Here is a 14,624-nt window from a genome sequence, read left to right on the forward strand (position 1 = left end):
TTCAAACCCATTTCCAATGCACTTAAATTAATAATACATCTGGATTATGTGACTCCGAAGGACAGGAAGCTTAATTTCCAGTTTCGTGTGGGTATCCTACCATTAAGATAGTTTACCTCCAACTGGTTGCCTGAGGGAGCAGCGGCCTGTCCAGCATGCAACCCCCCACTGAAAATCTACCCCATGTTTTATTTGTTTGTCCTGTCTATGCAGCGCCACGGAGGAACTGGCTTGCTCCTGCCTGTAGATTACTAGGTGTTCGTAGTTATGTTGTCACTCTTCATATTCTCAGGTCAGATACCCATCAGATTTTAGTTATTTCTGTTGCAAAGTTTCTTGGAGACATGTGGCTTCTTAGAACTAAAATGTTATCTTTATTGATGTGTTACTGCCCCTGTATGTACAGTTATTAAGTAATTGAAGGATGTTTGTATGGAGAGCACTATGGTCTTAGTTTTACTTTTGTACAAATGTATTTGTTAAAATAATTTGTTTGTCACATATTGTATTTATAATTTTACTTGTTCTGTATTGTATTTTTATGGCCCCCTGGAGGCCAAAATAAATTTTTAAGAAAGAAAGAACAAAGTACTCTGTTTTGGATACAAAAGTATCTACGGACTTCATTTGTGCGCATACTGTAATGAATGGGCTTGTACATGGAGTGCTGTGGTACTATCTCTATTTACTTTGTAAATTAGGTTTCTTGGGTGGTAAGGAACCTGTAACACGTTAGCACCTGTTCATTGACTTTGCTTATGCTTTACCTTTCTCCCGGACACAGAGTGATTTAGGATGTGCATTTTCTATCACTACTACCACCATTTATTATTTTTGTGATTGGATAGTATTGTTTGCACGCCTTACTTTGATATGGGGCATAAATACGTTGCTGACACAATGGCTTTTTTTGATGATGATAGGGATATACTATTACAAGATATTTTTGCTGATACAGGGAACAGGGAACATGTAAGGACTCCTACAATGAAACAAGAGGGTTTAAAACAGAAATGTATGAGACTTGAACGTCTTAGAAAACAGGAACTATCACATTGGTGGGACGCCACCATTTTAAAGAAATACATAAATTTAAAACAGGTTCCACGTGGTCTTCGAGTTATCATTTTTTCCTCTTTTGAGGAAATGGATGTAGATTTATTACAAAAATGGGAACATTTGTTACTGTCATAATCTTATGGCATGATGTGTATTCTGATTAAACATGCTGAAAAGAGAAGGGAAACACTATTAGCAGACATAAAAAAATTGGAAGATGAGATAAGGGAGATCAATTTACCGGAAGTGATAGAGAGAAAATATAAAATCTTGAAACAGGTTTTGTACTCACACTACCTCAATATCAAAGAGAAACAAATAAGAAGTTGAAGGGATGATAATGATTATGGAAATGGCAGAATTGTTACTTTTACAAGGAAATTCGATGATATCAAACCACGCTCTACACGGACTAAGGAAGTGACAGATTCAAGGGGAGGGATTGCATCTGCAAGTAAATCTGATGTATCTAGCATCTGGAGTGAGAATAGTATCCATCAGAGTTTGATGGGAATTCCAATTTTGCCACAAACAATGCAGCCTCCACATCCTCTTTTTTAGCAGAACTTGAATGATACAGATAGGCACCAGACTGGAGTTCAAGAAACAGGGTTCAAGAGGATCAGAAGAGGGAAACAAAAACATAAAAGAAGGTGTGATGTACACAACACTATGGACTGTATCGAGGAAGTTTCTACTATAAATTGTCTCAAGAACAAATTACTATGTTGTGAAAAGGCTTAAGTTTCGGTCCGTCCTCCATGCCAAACTTTTCACAATTACATATTTGTAGGAAAATGCCACTGTTGGCATGGTTACCCCCTACATTTTTGCCATTTGTTTGATTGGAAGTGTGCTGGAACCCTGCTAACCAGGCCCCAGCACCAGTGTTCTTTCCATAAAACAGTACCTTTGTCTCCACAACTGGCACAGCCCTGGCATAGTTAAGTCTCTTATAAAAGGTACTCAAGCAACGTGGGTCTGCCCTCTAGGTGTGCTGACTGGGCCTCACTGCAACTCACTGTGCCTTCAGCGCTGCAAATCCCATCCAGATTTGCACTTGCTAAGGCTTGTTGGTAGTCCTCCTGACCACTGACCCGTCTGCGACCTGGCCACTGACACAGGACAGCTTCTGCATGATTTCAGAGACTCTTCTGCAGCTCCTAGGATAAACAGCTGACCTTCATCTTCCATACTCAACCAGGATCTTCACCCACAGATGGGTGGGTAGTGACTCCTGCCCCACCTGGACACTCCTGCGTGGGCTGGAATCTGCCCCCTTCTTTTGCAGGTTCTCTTCATCTGGCATCTACCGTTGGGTTCTACTGGGCTAGTCCTGTTCTAGCAAACTTCCTTTCCCAAGTTACCTTGTTAGTCTATGAGAAGACCAGGTAACTTACCTCTGCTCCCCAGTTCTTGGGGGTCATCTACGTACTCACCGCTTGGGGTTTCAAGCTCTCTCAGCTCCCTACTAATTACTTCACAACCTTGGGTGGGGGAACCTGACTTTGCATTCCACTATTTTAGTATACGGTTTTGCCTCCCTATAGGGCCCTGGCTATTTTCTGCTATTTCTTGCCAATGCTTGTGGTTTTTCTATGTGAATTCCTAGTACTTACCAAGTACATACAGTGTATACTTACCAGTTCAATGACTAGATCATATTGGGGGACTGCCCATAAGTAATCTAGTTCAGTGTTACTGTGATAAAGCACCTATATTTTTGCAATACTGTCTTGGCTGCTCACCACAGCTCCCCCTAGAGAGACCTGGCTTCCTAGAGACTGTTCACTAACTCTTATCGGTTGCCTGGAGCTGGCATAAGGTGCAAACACCATAGCTGTGCACCACACAACAGGTAAGCTTCCTACAACTATAACTTTAGAATTTCTAAAGTTTGTGTAGTGTAATTCGGTTTTCTATAGAAATAATAAATCACGATTTCCTATTACTAAGCCTTATCCTTTGTTTTGTTATTGAAAAACGATATATATATATATATATATATATATATATATATATACACACACAGATTTTTATTTTGTATACAATTTTAATTATAAGGTTTTGGGAAAACATGAGGCTAATTAAACAAAGCAGTCTCTAGGCAATGCCTAAAAATGTTTCAGAGTCACTAAAATATAAGCTACAAATAAAGTGTTTTGTATTTGGTAAATTCTAGAGAGGTTAACTAATTAGGAATATTCAGTTCTGGCAAAATTTTATGTACTTTTTTTTTTTTTTAGCAGGAGGCCATTGGGTACCGAAGTTCATTTTCCTAAGATGAAAAGTAGAAATGTGCAACTTACAAATGACATGAAGGACGTGCTCATGCTGTTAGGGCATATATCTGTGAAGTCAGCCCAGCAGCTTCATTGCTCCGTAAACAGGTAGGATAATGAATTGGGGAAAACTCTCAAATAGTAGACGAGGAAACAATGACTTCTTGCAGAATGAATGAAAGCAGAGACCAAAGTGGTGTTTTTACAAATTGTTTTATTTATCCATTCACAATGTAGCCCAGAACAAGATACTTCAACAGAGGACATTAAATGCCAACAATCAAGTAGACGATTCAATGTTTTCTGTGTACACTTCGATGGGGTAAACTGTCTTTTCTTTATAGATTCACTTATGAATGTTTGTAGATGTCTTTTTACTGGTAACAAAATTAGACTTTAGCAATTGCACAGGAAAGGCAAACATTACAAGATTGCTTTCTGCTCATACAAATTTTAAATTTCATTGGTGGAAACCAACCACCATGAAATTAATGAAAAATTAGAAGAATTATTTTTCATTGAGCCATTCACTTATCGAGGACTTGTGAAAGTTGTAAAGATGTCTACAAAACTTTCCAATGCCCATAAATCCTGTTCATAAGCAAGTTTTCCTTATCAAAAATAAAACGCATCCTTCATGAAACTGTTTCATTCGTTTTTATGGAAGTGTCAAAAGAAGAGCCACCACAAAAAAAACCACAACAAAGGGGTTAAGATATTTTGCTTCAAAAATGAGGACACTAACATTACGCAACAGAGGAGTTTCTTAGCGTGATCGTTCTATTGCTACAGTGGCTGCAATTTTATATTTATGTTAGTTATATATTTTCAAAAAATGTAACGTACATATTTATTCTATGAACTGAAATCTATACTCGTATTTGTCCGGTGGGCTGGTGTGAACAGAGAGCTGAACCAAATGAGTTTGGAGGGGAAAAAAAGAAAACAAATGTTTTGTTTATATTACTAACCTCTGTATATTTAGCAGTAAACTGTTAAGTAATGTTGACAATCCACAAATATTTTGACTCATGCCCTGAGATAGTGTATGCACAAGTGTACGGAGATTAGAAATTCCCATTTACTGTGTGTCTGATGACTCACTTTTCAAGATGGAAATACAAACTTGAGGTCTGTAGTTCTAACAATGTCTTTCATTTATTTAACAATAAAAACAGGGCGAAGGCCACAGGAGCTAACAAGAAAAAAATAACAGTGAGCGGCATTATTAGAATTTTAAGTATGGGTCACCAATAAAGCAAAATACTGCTAAAAGACGATTGTGTAGAGAATTTTGTATTTCAAACAACGTGATTTAGTCATTGAACTGCCCCTTATTATCGACTGACAACCGAATAAAAGTATGAAAGAGCTCAGCAAAGACAAGACACCCAAACTAATCCTTGTTCGGGTAGCACTCTGCACAATTACTTAATCAATGGATCACAAGGGACACGCTGAGGGCATTATTAGGCGTTGGAGACGTAAAACCAAAGGACAGCTGGAGACAAAACTATGGACTTTCTGTCTGTAGTCAATATGCACACAGGATGATTGCCAGCGGCAACTCAGCTTTGCCAAGAGGTGCTCAGGTTGTAAACCCATCGCCCTCTCCAAACGAAAGTCACTAATATGGCGGTCACTAAGGACAATATCAGAAAAAAAGCTGTTAAAACTAATGAAGGGCTTGCACGTCAGACCGAGTTAAGAAAACAAAAAATGCATATGGAAAGTGATCACATTGACTTTCCGTATGTATTTCTCCAGCAGATGTGATAGTGCTTCACGTCAGCATGCTTCTAATGCTAATGTTGGACGGCTATACTCGGGTTATCCTGAACAGACTTGTCAGCAAGATGTACGAGATCACAACCATTCAACCTGCTTGCTTCACTGTAAGCATGCAAGTTCAGATGTGCCTGGTTGCCTACAATCTGGGTAGGCCTAGGGGTCCAGCCTCTTTGTTGCAAATACCATTTTAAGCATGTTACTTCAATGCGTATTTATCAGAAAGAAGTTAATGAAGACCTTTGAGGGAAATAGTGCATTTCAGTCTGCACAACTGCTTACTGGAAACCCTGCACCAATCCAATAAATGGCACCTGACCTGAATGATGCTCTGTTTTCCTCAGAGGCTCCTAGTTGGCTCTGTGCCACTCAGTATTCAACACAATATACCGTCCCATTAGGTGATGAATGTGTGGTGTGTGTGCGCAATAGAGTGCATATTATCATTCTCTGTAAAGACATCAAGATGCTTGCCACTAAATTAGCAGGAATAACTCGGCCAATAAGTAATAGCATGAACATGTGAAGTACAGCTAACGTTCGCTAATGTGCATGAACTAGTGGCCTGGGACGTGGGGTCAAAGGCGATGGATACAATTTTAGCATTTACCCATAGACATGAACAACGAGCGAATAATGGAACCCAAACTGATTGTACTTTTTTCCAGATCACTGAAAAACGGTGTGCAGAACCCAGGAAACGAGCCCCAACAAAACACGTACACACAATGTTGTGTGGCGTATACGCTGGGGCAGTGATCCATTTGTGTTTCAGCATCTCATATTACTACAAAACACTGCATGTGCAAATGACAGTCACCTATGTCGATATTTCAATTCGAAGATCAAACACCACTAAGCATATGTCCAGCCTATTCACACACATAATTGAAAAAGGTGTAAAACATTGACAAAGTGCACCAGAAAACCGAAGCAAGCAGGAACACTCAATATGAGGCTTGAATGCACCTATTTGAACCCCTTGTTTACAGGTTTTTAGTGCACAGGACCAGATGCACTGAACCTCTGGATTGGTACAACAATCATTTGCTTATATATATATATATTTTTTTTTTAAAGCATTTCACTTATTTCATAAACTTCTTTCAGGAAAGCGGGCATTAATTAAGTCGCATGGCTAGAAAAGAAGCCTTATTTAACGTATGTGATGTTCGCTGTTCTGCTGCCCGTTCTGGGCATTGCTCCTGGCGAACGGGACGGGTGCCTGCTATCCCTGGTGCGAGCCTCCATCCGGTTCTGGAGTACGAAGGATGAAACAAACTAGAGAAAAGCCCACAGCTTGATCCGCGGTATCTCTCTTTCGATCAGTGTCACCCGGCTGAGGATGGCTGCGGAATGGGACAGCAACAGCAGAACATAACCACACTGCGAATGCAGAGCTGAATACCAAAAAGAGGTAGCAAGTAGCAATTTCTCGTGTAAAAAGACTCGGAATGTCTCATTAGCCACACATTATTAGTTAAAACCCTCCTGAAATGACAATATTTTCCTATGATGTAGAAGACAGAGGGCAACAAAGATGTGATATGCAGTTTTAACAGACAGTAAATGTCCAAATTGCAACTATCAAATATGCAGCTAATGAATAAAGTACTTCTGCTGAATGTTTCCAGAAACAATGTGTGTCCATTTGCAAAAACAATTCTGATGGGACACAGTATCTACACCAAATAACATCTTCACATTGCCTTCAGTAGTATTTAAAAAAATGATGTAAGGCATAACATTCTCTAAAATATACATTAATTATCCAGTCGATTTGGCTTAAAAACAAACTCTAACATTCTGTCTTTACTTCCCGCAACCAGACTATAAATAGAACATGCAATCACATTTATTTATAGAACTAAAGATTAACTTTCAAGTTTAGACACTGATGTATGCCAAACCATGGGACAAAACTTCTATTTTAAGGAATGGAGCTGGTAACAGAAATGTTTTAATTATTCACAGAATATCAACAAAGATGATCAATACAAACAAAACGTACACAAATTGTTGACAGAGAGGATGTGCTTAGCAAGTTCAACGTGAAGAATTCACTTCACGAGCGGATACAGTGCACTAAAAGAACTAACAAATAAGGGAAAGTTGATGAATGTAAGTGAAGTACAACAGTTTGAGGAGCGTGTTTTCTCTTACGAAAGTCAAAGAAGTGTTTAGGAACAGCGCTCTGTTCGGAGACAGCCGCAGCTGCCGAGAACTGACAGCTCTTGCAAGCCGAGATTCTGCAGTGCGGTCTCTCTGCCATGGACCTGCGGCGCAGCCACGTTGTTTTTAACTCCACATCTCGCAAATACAAACTTTCTAGAGTACTATTTGTCCATGGATGCGGAAATAGGGTGCACCGCAGTCTCATTTCTGTTCCCATATCGTAGCCATGGACATCTCTATACGATGACAGAAAGGTTCTGAGTTCGTCTGAAAATACACTGTGGATCTGAAAGAATAGGTCACTTTTCAAAAGAGGGACTTGGAACCTTGGCTTTCAAACTCAGACCAAGCATCATTCAACTCCATGAATATCATTTTAGCGTACTGTTCATAAGACTGCCCGGTTGCCTGCAAAATAAACAAATAATGAACGTCAAGACTAGAAATTAACCACATTTTCTAATTTAAAGTCAACATGTCCTGAGATCATATGAAAGAATAAACTAACGAACTTTCTTCTAAACAAACTTGCATAAATCTCAAAACTCTACGAGGCGTTAAATAATCATCTGAAAACTATTGCTGCTCAAGAGGGAAGTAAGTCTGGCAGTTACATCAGCACATGTAATCACTTTCTTGGAGGAGCAGATAATGCTTACTGAAAAGACTGAGGGCATGAGCAGAAAAAATACTGGATACACTGGACATAAAATCCCCATATTTGGTTGCATAAGGTAAGGTCTTTCTTTTGTTGTATTAGAAATATCTCAAATGGAACTTGTCTATCAGACTCACCAAAGAAGATAAAAAAGGTGAAGGATGTCTATTCAATGGTCACCTTGCCACAGTAATTCTACATTTTGTCTCTTGATTCTTCCAAAGAAGCATCATTAAGGGAAAAGAAGAAATACAGCACATCTCACACAGGAATCCACACAGACTTGGAAATGATTGGGGGTTAATAGCGTACAGGCTCTGGAACTGGAGGCAGCTCTCAAACTCAGGAAGGGGGCTAGCTCCCAGGTATGCAAAAGAGGAGGGAATTGATCGAGGTGTCTCATAGCTAGCGATCAGTCCATCTCAGTATAGTCCAAAAGGTACAGGAATATACTCTAACCAAGTTCAAATGGCTGCAGGAATAGTTTCTTCATCACTTAGGGGCAAAAGAGCAAATGCAAGATGAACAGCGGATAGCTTTATTAGGCAGGAATGCTCTTCTGAAGATTATTTTGTTTAGCTGAGGCTTTTTAAATGTTGTGGGATCTGGTGAGTGGTATTTCCCAACAGCAGAATGAGGGGGAACCACATAACGGGGAGTTAATGACAGACAGTGGCAAAAGAAGCCCTAAGCAGCTCTTTGTACGAGCTACGCTGGAGCTTGTTTAAGCTATTTTTTACCCAACGATGTGCAGGACATGAGCTGCAGTAGCTTTTTTGTTGTACCCTCATCACACTAATTTGTTCTGGGCGCACAATATGTAGGTTTTGTTGCAGTGAGTAATGAACAATGGGTTCCCTATGGCATACTAACTGGGGAAGTGGAATCAATAGACACAAAGCCTGTGAAGATCGTCTCCCAACCAGAGGCCCTATTTCCCCAAACATCTTCATTTTAGGTGCAGCTGTGCCCAGGCAAAGGTTTGAGGCTATTACAGAACTCCGACGAGGCGCAGCAAAAAGGTTTTGTAAGTGGAGGTCTTGTACCTTCATATAAGCACGTATGAGTAAAAGTAGATGTACGTATCACCAATACTATGGCTGTTTGCAGCATGAAGCAAACCACTGGCAGAGGATGGTGGCAAACATCGTACACATTTTCCGTTTGATTCTTTGTTGGCACATTCACAACCCTAATACACGTCAGCCATGTTCGTTGTCTTGAGCAGCACACACGGACACGCTCAAGCCTCTGACCCTGCCAGCTCTCACATGATGACCAATTCTGATAAAAGCTATGAGAAACATTGAAGGTGGGTGGTTGCAGCTTGGGGAGGGGAGACTCGCTAGAGAGCCCAATGACTATAGCAGCGTTCTGAAAGCGCTCTGTGGGCCTTGGAGAATAACTGGCAGATAAACAAGGTGCAATTCTGTCCTGATGCAAGGTGCAGCATGGTTAGAGCACTGTGACTGTGGAGTGCACTCAGTGGCCTCATTCATGACCTGCCTGCACCGGAGCAAGAAATGACCACTATCTATGCTGAAAAACATCGTTCTCAGGTGATGCACTCTGGCCGACTGCAACAGCATGCACCCGGCGCTCCTGTGGGGTGCCGCAACAGGACAACTGCTCGGTGGCAAAGACGGCTGGCACTGACTCCCCTGTCAAAGGCATGAGAGGGACTGGAGACACTTTCCAATGGTGTCAGAGGTGAGGGGTGCAGGACAGGGATCGATAAAGCCTATGTTTCATGTGCAAGTGCGGCCTATCGGCATCAAGAGCCTCATTGACTTGTATTTACCGTAGGTCTTGAGGATGGAGGGAAGCCACGACACATGGCTGTGGGCTTTTCTTGGACGTCACCTTCAGGATCGGTTTGCTCCTCATAATATGGTTCCACTGTAACAGGATTGGTGTTTATATAGCCCATTTGTTGAAGATATGTCTCCAGAAGGTCAGCACAGATACTGGCGACAGACTGGCATAACTTTGTGCCTCTTTGATGATTTCCAGTAACACTACACACTGTCTCCTACTCTCGTTGCTTGCTTCTGAATGACCATTGGACCACAAATGAGCAGAGGCAAATAAGTACACTTAGGACTGACCCAAAACAAGGGAAGTTGGCCTTTGAGTCACACAAATAACACACTCACAAAAGTAACATATGGACACTGAGCCAAATATGGCGATGGGGACATCTGTGGAACCTAACACAGCTAAAGGGGGACAGGACGCTTGTCTTGGTTCATAAGGGAGTCTTGCTAAAATTCAAATCAAAATCAAATCAAATCATTAACATTTATAAAGCGCGCTACTCACCCGTGCGGGTCTCAAGGCGCTAGGGGAAAGAGGGGGTTATGCTGCTCGAAAAGCCAGGTCTTTAGGAGTCTCCGGAAAGCGGAGTGGTCCTGAGGCTGGTGGGGAGGGAGTTCCAGGTCCTGGCCGCCAGGAAGGAGAAAGATCTCCCACCCGCCGTGGAGCGGCGGATGCGAGGGACGGAAGCGAGTGCGAGGCCAGAGGAACGGAGGAGGCGGGTGGGGACGTAGAAGCTGAGGCGTCGGTTGAGGTATTCCGTTCCCTTGTCGTGGAGGGCTTTGTGTGCGTGGGTGAGAAGTCGAAAGGTGATCCTTTTGCTGACTGGGAGCCAATGCAGGTGTCTCAGGTGTGCAGAGATGTGGCTGTTGCCGGGTACGTCGAGGATGAGGCGGGCCGAGGCGTTTTGAATGCGTTGCAGGCAATTTTGGAGTTTGGCTGTGGTTCCAGCGTAGAGGGTGTTGCCGTAGTCCAGGCGGCTCGTGACGAGGGCGTGGGTCACGGTTTTTCTAGTGTCGGCGGGGATCCAGCGGAAGATCTTGCGGAGCATGCGGAGGGTGAGGAAGCAGGCGGAGGACACGGCGTTGACTTGCTTGGTCATGGTGAGAAGAGGGTCCAAGATGAAGCCGAGGTTGCGGGCGTGGTCTGCGTGGGCCGGTGCGGTGCGGTGCCGTGCCGAGGGCCGTGGGCCACCAGGAGTCGTCCCAGGCGGACGGGGTGTTGCCGAGGATGAGGACTTCCGTTTTTTCAGAGTTCAGCTTTAGGCGGCTGAGCCTCATCCAATCTGCGACGTCCTTCATACCCTCTTGTAGGTTGGTCTTGGCGCTGGCGGGGTCCTTAGTGAGGGAGAGTATAAGTTGGGTGTCGTCGGCGTAGGAGGTGATGATGATGTCGTGCTTGCGTACGATGTTGGCGAGGGGGCTCATGTAGACATTGAAGAGTGTCGGGCTGAGTGATGAGCCTTGGGGTACGCCGCAGATGATCTCGGTGGGTACTGAGCGAAACGGAGGGAGGTAAACTCTTTGGGAACGGTTTGAGAGGAAGGAGGCGATCCAGTCCAGGGCCTGGCCTTGGATCCCGGTGGAGCGGAGGCGGGTGATTAGGGTGCGGTGACAGACGGTGTCGAAGGCAGCCGAAAGGTCGAGGAGAATGAGGGCGACTGTTTCACCGTTGTCCATCAGGGTTCTGATGTCGTCTGTGACTGAGATGAGGGCGGTTTCCGTGCTGTGGTTGGTTTGGAATCCGGTTTGTGAATCTAATTGATAATAAGATTGATTCAACTGCAACTGCATACCATAAAAGAAAAACTTCTAGTGCAGGACTGACCAGTCTGTGCCAGCCTGCCACTTCCAGAAACAAAGCCTGCCCTGGGTGGAGATGCTTCACACCTCTCCCCTGCAGGTACTGTAACACCTAGCAGTTAGCCTCAAGGGCTCAGGCCCCTTGTTACAGTGCCCCTGGACACTCCGGCTAGTGGAGATGCCACCCTCCCACCCCCAGACAAAGCTCCACTTTTGGTGCAAAAGCATGGCGGGAAAATTAGAAAAAACAAGGAGTGACCGCTTCACCTAGAACCACCCCTAAGGTGTCCAGAGCTGAAGTGACCCCTCCTTGCAAAATCCTCCATCTTGGTTTGGAGGACAGGGACCAATAGGGTTAAGTCTGTGCCCCCCTCCCCAAAGTGAGTGGACACCGGTAGGGTGTAGTCACCCTCAGGGATAGTAGCCATTGGCTACTGCCCTCTGACTCCTGTAACAAGCCTAAATCCAGGATTTAAGGGCTCCCCTGAACCCAGCTTGTCAAGTTCCTGGTGACCTCAAGAAGATGATGTAGAAAGCTGGCCTGGTGTGTAATGGGTACCTAAGGTACTTACATCTTATACCAGGTCCAGGTATCCCCTATTAGTGTAGTGTAGGCAGTGTCTAGAAGCAAGGCTCTCTAGAGGTAGCTATGGATGAGCAGCCAAGGTTTATCTAGGACACATGCAAAGCTCATGCAATACCACTATAGTCACACAGCACTTACACACATGGAAAAAAACACTCAGTCGTACAAAAATAAAAGTACTTTATATTTTGGAACAAATCACCACAAAAATACTAGAACGGCAATCCTCTAATAGGAGGTAAGTAATAAACTAAATATACAAGCTAGTAATCAGAAATAGGCATAGAAAAGGTCAGAAAACTGCAAATAACAATAACCAATAGTGATCCTAGGGGGAGCACAAACCATATACTAAAAAAATGGAATGAGAACACAGGAGCCCAATCTAGGTAAGTAGAATGTGTAGAGGGGAGCTGGGAGTACCAGAAAACCACAAAGGTAAGTAACACAATACCCTGATTTCCCCCTGCCCCCCTCACGCCCCCCCACCAAGTGACCAGGAATAAATCACTGGATTTCCCCCAAACTACCAAAAGAAGGAAAAAGAAAAGATGACACTCAGACAAGACAGAAAGAAAACCAGTGGAGGATTCCTGAAGAAAGAAGACCTGTGGAGAGAGGGGACCAAGTCCAAGAGTCACAGTGGAGTCCGGGAGGAGTAGGAGCTACTACCCACCCAGCTGTATTTGCAGGAGTTGGTCGACGGTGATGAAGAACAGGTCAGCACTGCAGCCCTGGCGCCGAAGGAGAGTTCCTGATGGATGCAGATGATGTCCCATGCTGGAGTGAAGATTGCAGATGGGTGTCGGTGCAGGAATTCCACCAACAGGCCTTGGCAAAGGCAAACTTGCAGGAAGTGGAAAAGCGGTGCTGCCAGGGAACAGCAAGGTTCATGGGGACTCAACCCAGTAGGGGGGAGTCACAGGGGACTCAGTGTCGCAGAGTCCACAGGAGCAGAGGCAGCACCCGCAGGAGTCCCACAGGACAGGGACACAGGAGTTGTAGAAGAAGCCCACGCAGCACTATAAAAGAGGATCCCACGCCGCCCGACAACCATGCAGGAGGCTGTGCTTTGCAGGAAGGAGTGCTGAAGGCTGGAGCTACACGTCACCTGAAGATCCCTTGGTGGAGAAGCAAACACCTTGGCAGCTGCAAGAGACTACGCAGAGCATGGGGATACTGTCCTGCGTGGGAAGGCAAGGGCTTACCTTTACCAAAGTTGAACAATTGGCAGAGATGGCCAAGAGGACTACTCCCGACCACCACCCGTGATGCAGCATCCACGCAGCTCAAGATGAGGGGAGATCCACGCAGCCGGTCGTCGCTTGTTGTAAGTGCCTGCGGTTGCAGGGGAGTGACTCCTTCACTCTAAGGGAGACTCCTCCTTCTTCTTGTGCAGGCTGAAAAATTGCAGTCTTCGGTGGATGCACGGCTGGGGAAATGTTGCAAAGCTGGCAGGAGACATAGAAACAAATTTGCAGAAGAGTCTTCTTCATTGTAGCAGCGTCTGCCAGTTCCTGGAAGGTCCAGTCGCAGTTCCAGTGGCCAGAAGTCGAAGTAGAGGTTGCAGAGGAATCCTGGTGGTATCTTGCATGCTGAATCTAAGGACCCACCCAAGAAAGAGACCCTAAATAGTCATGAAAGGGGGATTGGTCACCTAACTAGGTAAGCACCTATCAGGAGGGGGCTCTGACGTCACCTGCCTGACTTGGGCACGCAGATGCTCCCAGGGTTCCCTGCCAACCTTAGGAACAAGATGGCAGAACCCAGGGACCCTCTGGAGGAGCTCTGGGCACCACCCCTGGGGTGGTGATGAACAGGGGAGTGGTCACTCCCCTTTCCATTGTCCAGTTTGCGCCAGAGCAGGGACTGGGGGTCCCTGAACGTTATGCACAGAAGGCACCAAATGTGCCTTTCAAAGCAAACCAGTGGCTTCGGAAGGCTATCCCTACGAAGCCAGTCACACTTATTTCCAAAAGGAGAGGGTGTTACCTCCCTCCTCCAAAGGAAATCCTTTGTTTGGCCTTCCTGGGCTTGATCAGATCAAGCAGCAGGAGGGCAGAAACCTGTCAGATGGGTGGCAGCAGCTGGGCTGCCGAGAAAACCCTGTAAGACAGGTGGTAGCAATGCTGGGGGTCCTCTAAGGAGCCCCCGGAGTGCATGGAATCAGACTTCCAATACTTGCAACAGTATTGGGGTATGATTCCGACTTGTTTGATACCAAACATACCCAGGTTCGGAGTTACCATTATATAGCTGGACATAGGTAGTGACCTATGTCCAGTACACATATAAAATGGCGTCCCTGCACTCACAACGTCCAGGAAAATGGATCTGGAGCTTGTGGAAGCACCTCTGCTAGTGCAGGGGGCCCCTCACATCCATGTACCTGCACCCTGCCCTCTGGGCTGAGAGGGGCTACCATAGGGGTGAATTATAGTGAACTGGTGCAGCGATCT

At 44.6% G+C, this 14,624-nt stretch overlaps 1 protein-coding gene across 1 annotated transcript in view; it reads right to left on the bottom strand.

Moving 5' to 3' along the window:
- Nucleotides 1–3,535: 3,535 nt before the first annotated feature.
- GAK (cyclin G associated kinase) overlaps nt 3,536–14,624 on the bottom strand; it is a 1,188,967-nt gene continuing 1,177,878 nt past the window's right edge. The window contains exon 28 of the mRNA XM_069236701.1: nt 3,536–7,712. Coding sequence (XP_069092802.1) covers nt 7,611–7,712 — 102 coding nt within the window. The 3' untranslated portion in view covers nt 3,536–7,610. The remainder of the gene's footprint in view (nt 7,713–14,624) is intronic.

This window comes from Pleurodeles waltl, chromosome 1_2 (assembly GCF_031143425.1).
Source record: "Pleurodeles waltl isolate 20211129_DDA chromosome 1_2, aPleWal1.hap1.20221129, whole genome shotgun sequence".
NCBI lineage: Eukaryota > Metazoa > Chordata > Amphibia > Caudata > Salamandridae > Pleurodeles > Pleurodeles waltl.